General features: G+C 37.2%; 1 protein-coding gene and 1 long non-coding RNA gene across 2 annotated transcripts in view; one reads left to right on the top strand and one right to left on the bottom strand.

Annotated features, from left to right (window-relative positions):
* LOC138044355 (uncharacterized) overlaps window positions 1–6,505 on the bottom strand; it is a 22,973-nt gene extending 16,468 nt beyond the window's left edge. Inside the window, exon 1 of the long non-coding RNA XR_011131412.1 lies at window positions 6,243–6,505. This is a non-coding gene — a long non-coding RNA (uncharacterized lncRNA). The remainder of the gene's footprint in view (window positions 1–6,242) is intronic.
* LOC138044338 (brain-specific homeobox protein homolog) overlaps window positions 4,069–7,500 on the top strand; it is a 5,306-nt gene continuing 1,874 nt past the window's right edge. The window contains exon 1 of the mRNA XM_068890898.1: window positions 4,069–4,465. Within this exon, the coding sequence (XP_068746999.1) occupies window positions 4,210–4,465 (256 nt within the window). The 5' untranslated portion in view covers window positions 4,069–4,209. The remainder of the gene's footprint in view (window positions 4,466–7,500) is intronic.

Genomic DNA, 7,500 nt, shown 5'->3' with positions numbered 1-7,500 from the left:
TTCTTTGGTAATTGTTTTATGAAACTCAATTGAAAACCGCTGTATCAACTGATAAAACCACATTTTCCTGTCTCGGTGAATCGTGATTTTTTTTTGTGGCAATAATAACTTTAATAATTACTTTCATACGTATTTTGAATAGCCTCTTTTTCGTATAAAAAATTCAGTCGTATTGCAATCTTTAGTTCTGATAAATTTAAAGATTCTTCAGTGAGAGTTACCCGGACTCCCCACAACGATAAAATTTTGATCAAAGAATCTATTCTTGAATTTTTGATAGGTCGAGTTGACTAAGGGTGGATATCAACTGAAAGCACAGTGTTATGAGGATCAGAATTACTTTTAGTTTATCTGTCGTGCAATTCCAGACCGTTTTAGAATTGTCTTACAATCTGTAATATTCCAGATATTTCTTTCATGTGACTCAGCAGTTTCCACAAAAAGTAATCTTTGTAATACATTCGAAATAGCAACAGAATATTCTAGATGCTTACAGTTAAAGTATAAAAGCAGGCTTGTAAGTAATAACTCTTTTGCCCGAGGGCTTACCCTCGTGGCCGGCTGTGATTAAACTCATACGATACTGCGAAGAAGCTATAACAAGAGAAAATGAGGGGACAGAGAGGGAGGCTCAGGGCGTTAGCCGGGATATGTCATGTCCACGAAAGTTATTTTTAGACGAGCGGAAGTCTGTCTTCCGAGACGTCTGCATGTACAGAAAATCAAGAGAGTGAAAAGAATCCAGTAAATCAAGAAAGTCAACAATTGTTGTCTACGGTGGAACTTGGAGTTCGAAGTTAATCAAGGTCAATACCTGAGTGGCCATAAAAGAGAGTAAGCTTGCTTTACGAACTGCTTAACTTAATCTTTAAGTAAATGTAAGAGTGTAAAACCAATTAAATAATAGTGAAAAAGGGTGACTACTCGTTGTCACACTTTTTGCGTGCCTTTATTATATCGTACTCGGGAGTTCTTTTCATTTATGCCTGGTTCGCTGACATCTCTTGGTTATTCCAGCACATAACAGCAGATCGATGTGAGTGAAAGGCACGGACGCATGTTTCAAAAATTTGTAATCAAGAGGTCGATAATAGTTCGTCATTTCTTGTTGCAAAAATTGACATCGTTCTAAGGCTAGTAGCCGTTTTAAATTTTGTGATATCAATTGCCACATCTATGATGCTGATTTAAATTAGGTCTTCCAAACTTAAAAACCCAATGTATTAGGAGGATTTCCGTTCAACAATGTAATAAACATCGAAGATTATAATTCAATTTTCCCATCATATTGGATAATTTAAAAGATTTATCACCGACCTTTTAGCTTCGTACTGCTTTTCTTTCACTGAAGAGTGATATTTCAGGTCAGTCTAATTTCCTCTCAACAGAAAGACGTTTTATGCTGCTTTTTTGACAAAGATATTCATGACGATTTTGTTTTATGCATGCCGCGAGACACTGCTTCAGCATGCATGGTGAAACATTCTCTCCTATCTCGCCAACGGAGCAGTTTTAAGGACGGTGCCTACTATTGTTATTGCGCATACGTTCTGCGCATCTCGAGATACTCGGATTACCTGTGGGTGGTGCTTATTAATACAGGGATATTTTTGCGCTGTTCAAAACCATGCGGAGAAAGCAGAAAATTGGGGGTAACCACGCATTTTTCAGAGATAATTAAGCTTCAATTTGGCCGAAAAAAACGCCATACAGTGCTTTGCATTTTAAAGCTTTTTTCAAATTTTGTTGATTAATTGTCTTTGAAAAATGCGTGGTTACCCCAATTTTCTTTTTGGATTTCAATAACAAAAAAAAAAACCTTTGAATTAGTAGGCACCGTCCTTAACTGGAAAGGAGAGCGTGAAGCCGAGGGAGTTGAATACTGAGAACAAACAGCCATCTTAGACCATCTAAACGTCACAAGAAAGCTGTAATTTAGTGTGTATATTTATCCTAGGTAGCTGCAAACAAGGCATGGCATTGTTCTGCAGTCAATTTAAACCGAAATTACCAGTTTTTTGAGATAAAGAAAACGCAGGATGAAAAGTAGAAAAAAAATTGAGTTAAGATTATTTGCCTGAACTTGAAAGAACTTCTTTAACCATACAGCACAGAAGAAGGTAGTTGTAACCACATAGTACTTCACCATGAAAAAAAGTACCAATTCGTAAAATAATCATTTTCAACAATCGCTCAAGTTATACAAACTGTTGGTATGTACGTTTTCTTGTGCTTTCTTGGTTCAGCCAAATATAAAGATAACGCAGTTGTTTGTATCTTGAAAGAACTCTTGCCCCTAAAATTAATCATTCTGGGCATATAATATTCCCAGAAAGGATATGGATGATTTCTGTTGCCGAATGGCATTTTGACTGCCACGGTATTACTCAGTCCTAAGCGGCATCAATCCTTCTTTTGATGCAACAATAGAATTCAGTTAGAGAGAGGAGAAAAGAGGTTTCCTTAACCTGCCACAGTTGTTTTAAAGAGTGATATAGGCTAAAGACATTCAAATGTTCATTCATCGTTCCTGTCATACCTTTAGTAATCAATAGATCAACTAAAATTAACACAATTGCATCGCAAATTACATTAACTGAACTCTCGTAGAAGGAAGAGCTTTACGTTTTGCCTTTTCAGACAAGCCAGTAGCTTGTGATTACTTTAAGAAATCATATTTTATCGTTTGTTTTTGTTCTCCAAACCAAACAACTCGTACAAGAAATGCTGGTCGTCAAGAAACCGCGAGTGATGTAGAGTTTTGTGATGTGATTAGCCAAACAGGAGATATAAAAACTTCTTGAATAACTTGGAAAGAGAACTAAGTCTCCTAGCGGTAACCAACGATTTTATCTCATTTACCAATCGTTTTATGTTGGTTAACCCTCCAAAATAAGAAGATTACTTTAATTGAGATACAAAGATAAAAAACATCGCAAATCCATCTCCAATAGTGCCATAAAAAGTTGATTTAAATTCAATTTCCATCTCCAATAAAAGGACTCAGTGACACGAGATCAGTACGTAAAGAAAAGCTGCGGCGGACAAAAGGCGAAGTTTATTTACAGCGGAAGATTAAAGAGCAAGCGATTTCCTGTTCAAAGCCGAGATGTCCTAACACTACCTAGATCAGGACAAAGAAGGTAATTCTTTTATCCCACGCTTAATTCATTTGCATGAAAATCAAAATCGGCTAAGTTTGTTTCTTTATCTGTAATTGTTGAAGGGAATTTGAAACGGTGGCACAGAAAAACAAACAGCTTTTGTGTGGGTACCTTAAATAAGGCACCCAGGTTTTAATGTGTACTTTATTTGTATACACAGAGTTCGAAGGTTTATTAGAAAGCAACGCAAATGCTGGCTTAAGATTGCTTGCAAACTCGCCTGCGCGGTACAGGATTGGACGCAACTCAAGATATTTGTAGTCTCGCATTTTGGAGTGTGGGCCTTTTAAACTGTGCAAATTATTTGAGAAATCTTTCTCTAATAGCTGCATTTCCTAAATTTGATTTCTTAAACTAACTCCTTAATACCCCAAGCTGAGCATTTAGGAATCGCTAATTTTGGATGACAGGTCTGACAATAACAGGGAAACGAAAGAATGCCAGAGAAAAGCTTACAAAATGCGGTTTTGAAAATCTATTTAAATCTAAAAGCCAACAAAAGGTCTTATCGAGGAATTCTATCTTAATCCCAAAACTGTTTCACTTTCCCTCCATGTAACTAGGCTTTTTTTTTTATTTGACTCTATATCCCAAGCAACAAAACGGCGAAGGCTGAATATCGGATATGAGATCCCATTGTTCATTTTCGGTGACAAGCTGCATGAGAGAGTGATTGATATTTTCACTGATACGCTGGTAATACGACAATCAAAACGGCAATGTGAGTGATTAAGACCTTTCTACAAATTATATCTAAATTAATGCTAATTAGGGCGTGATCCTTCTCCTTTTGGCTTTATTTAGAATTCATCAGCTTTCATTAACAAAAGATTAGAAACTAATTGTCGTTCAGGCTGCCAATCATAGACGTGGTTGGTAATGGAATTTGTAAATTGTGTGTGGACAAGAGATAGGTAGAATAACATTAACATGAGTGTACATCGATTTATAAAGAGACACACGGTGCCAGCGCTGCAGTCGTCTAAATTCATCATCAAGATACATGGACTGAGCTTACGACTTGGAGATCATTCCTGTCGAAAAGATGCAAAATAAATCATTCAGAATTGACGATATCTTAAATGAAGGTGTTTCTAAAGAAACAACAAAACCGAAACCTAAGGATGAGGTGCAGACGACGACTGTTCGAAGACCAATATTACTTCCAAGAGTACAGCCCATGATGTGGGGGAAGAACATAAACAACTGCTGTAATCCTCTTCCAAACTGCTTCCACGCTCGCGAACCAACGGTTTGTTTTCCAACGTGGTATTACGGCAGAAATCCTCCTGGCTTTCAAGGTGAGCATGCTATACTGTACTGAGTAAGCTACTTTGCTCAGTATGAAGTGGAATCATTTTCATTCCGTAATATAGTTAGCCCGTTTTAACGCTGAACTTTATTAACTGGCTTAAAAGAATTCGAATTTCTTATCTCTAAAGCCAAAATATCAACAACAGTATGCATGCAAGAAAGTGAAAAGTTTAAGAACCATGGGTACAAAATGCTAACTAGGCTGGGGAAGGAGATTAGTATAGTCCATTCTGGCTGTGTTGTGGTGTTCTCAAGGTCAACTGATATCAGCGTCTTTGAAATGATGATTGCTTCAGTGTGCATCTCTGAATGCCCGCATCTGCTTTCTATTCTAGCGCTCCGTTTTCTCACACGAAACACTCTACTCCACATTGTGTTTCTTGATAGGCATGTCTAAACGGGTTACCAACCGCAAATTCTTCAGCTGTGTGCGAGCAACGTAGTGAGTAGAGTATTCAATTGGTGCGCGCAGCAGTATTGAATGAAGTCATTTTCTTTGTTAGCTCAGTGCTCTTTTTCTTTCCTTATTTTTGTGCCTAAAATCTTACAGATACTGACAATAATTTAATTTTTTACCGGCCACCAAAGTATGGTATATAGCAAGATTTAGGGATAAGTTCACAGCAAACGCTTGTACGATGGGATTCTGCATGCTTTTCTTACTTAAGTGTAAAACAACATCCACAAACGCATTTTTTTGTTACGTCAGCCTTTAACAACACAACTTGATTTGTTATTCTCACACCACTGACCTATCTATGCCATATAGGCACTCAGCTTTGACTTCTCTCTCTAATTAATTGTTTAACAAAAGCAAAATATCCTCTGCCGTGATGCGCAGAAAAAATGTAAATTTCGGGATAAAATGTTCTGTTTGCTAAAAATTCATAAAAAGTATTCAGTGATTTGAGTTTATATATTGCTGTGTTCTTCGCCACTGCTGTTAACCACATTTATCGTACATTTCACTGAGTACAACAACAATTTGCCAGCCCTAATTCGAAACTGAATGGTAAACGGCATTGCCAACAATTATCGTCACCAAACGCAAAACAACAAAAATAAAAATAATTGACATAGGAATTGAAAATTCTCCTGTTTTGGCGCCTGTTAACTTTCATAGGGCATAAACACCAGGCCTCGGTTGTTCAAAAGGTGGATAACGCTATCACCACATAAATCACTATCCAGCGGATAAACACTAGCAAAACCAATTGAGTTATCCAGTGGACAGTGATTTTATCCAGTGGATCAGGAGAATATGACTGAGATAACAGAGGAAAACCCTCATATTTGGCTTTATACCGAAGAAAATCAAGGGAAATCTTTTGTTAGTTCTGTGTTATACTGCGTGGTTATTTCAAGGACGAAACCTTATTGGTCAGTTCGTGTAAAAGTGGACCGTGCGGTCATGGGAACAACTAATTATTCACCGATGGCGATGTGAATATCGGTGAATAAAAACCGAGACGAAGTCGAGGCTTTTATTCATCGATATTTACCGAACCTGAGGTGAATAATTGTTTTAGTATAATTACACAGGCGATTTTTTTTTAAATATGACTTTTCTTTAAAACAATTAATTTCTTCGTCTGTCACCTACATAAAACGAATCGCAGCCATTTTGAAAAAAAACTACTTAGGATGATTATCGCGTAATTTCACCTCAGGTGCAACCAATCAGCGCAAAGAATTTTCAGTAGTCACTTATGTAATTATACTAATAATTATTATCACGGGACACAGAAAAATTGGCTCTCTTACCTCATGTATTCTCTTGCTATGTACCTTGCTTTAGGATTTCTTGGAGCGAGAAGAATTCTGTACATCACATGAAGGACCTAGCCGTCAAATTTCCCCTATCTTGAACGTTGCACGCATTGACGCGATTTAAACGCCAGTCATGTAGATCTCAGGCCAGACCTATAGATCTCTAGACCTATAGACCGAACAGTGGATCTCAGGCCAGACCTATAATAACAAGAAAAATATAAGACTATGAAGACATCGAAATCGTGTCCTTGAAAGAAAAGGGGCTAAATTTGACTGACGAATGGCAATATCGCGTAATTTATGAAGGGAAAATGTTTGCAGAACGTGTTCCAAAATAAAATGCGTTTTTCCAAAATTGTTTTTTTTTCGACGAATACCTTAAGACTGCCTCGGATCTTAAATTTATGCTGTGTCAAACTTTGTAAACTCAACAACAACTGAAGGACCTACCGATGTTAAATAAAAGTGACTTTACTTTACTTTACTTTTACAGGTTTCATTCATCTTTCTACTTACATAAACTGATCATCTTTCAACTGAGTTCTTGTCCAAAAATCCAAAGAGGTTCTCGAATTAAAAGTCATCACTAAGTGAAGTACGATCGTCCGGGTGAGTGTAGTCCTGAGAAGGACTGTTTGACATGACATTGACTGACGTTTCGACAACCTGAGCGGAAGTCATCTTCAGAGTAAAGAAGATGACTGAAGATGACTTCCCGCTCAGGTTGTCGAAACGTCAGTCAATGTCATCTCAAATATTCCTTCTCAGGACTACACTCACCCGAACGATCGTGCTTTACTTAATGATGATATGACTCCTGGGTTCAAACCATTTACAATTTTACGAATTAAAAGCGTGGCGTCAGTGATCAAATTCCAGATACTCTCTTTCCTTTTCTTTTCCAGATTTCAACGACGAGTCAGGATCAATAACCAGGAGCCTACAATATACTAAGTCTATGTAACGGCATTTTTACAGATCAAGCTATTTTAAGACGAGTTCTTAAATAAAGATTTGGTTTTTACGAGTGACCATTCTCAATCCTATGGGTATTGATTTCTCATGAAAGATTTGTGATTACATGAAAAGCCTGGTTTCGTGAGAAAATCATTCTAAAAATAACTCGGTCTGTAAAAACGCAGTCACACAAAGACGATGAAGTTGTACGCTCCGAGTTCATGTGCTCCTACCAGAATGGCATTTTTATGGTTGTCCAACGGAAACAAAATTTTTTAACCCGTTATTTTCT

Source organism: Montipora capricornis, chromosome 1 (assembly GCF_036669925.1).
Source record: "Montipora capricornis isolate CH-2021 chromosome 1, ASM3666992v2, whole genome shotgun sequence".
NCBI lineage: Eukaryota > Metazoa > Cnidaria > Anthozoa > Scleractinia > Acroporidae > Montipora > Montipora capricornis.
Note: the sequence above shows the minus strand (reverse complement) of the source record. Positions and strands in the feature narration are given on the sequence as shown.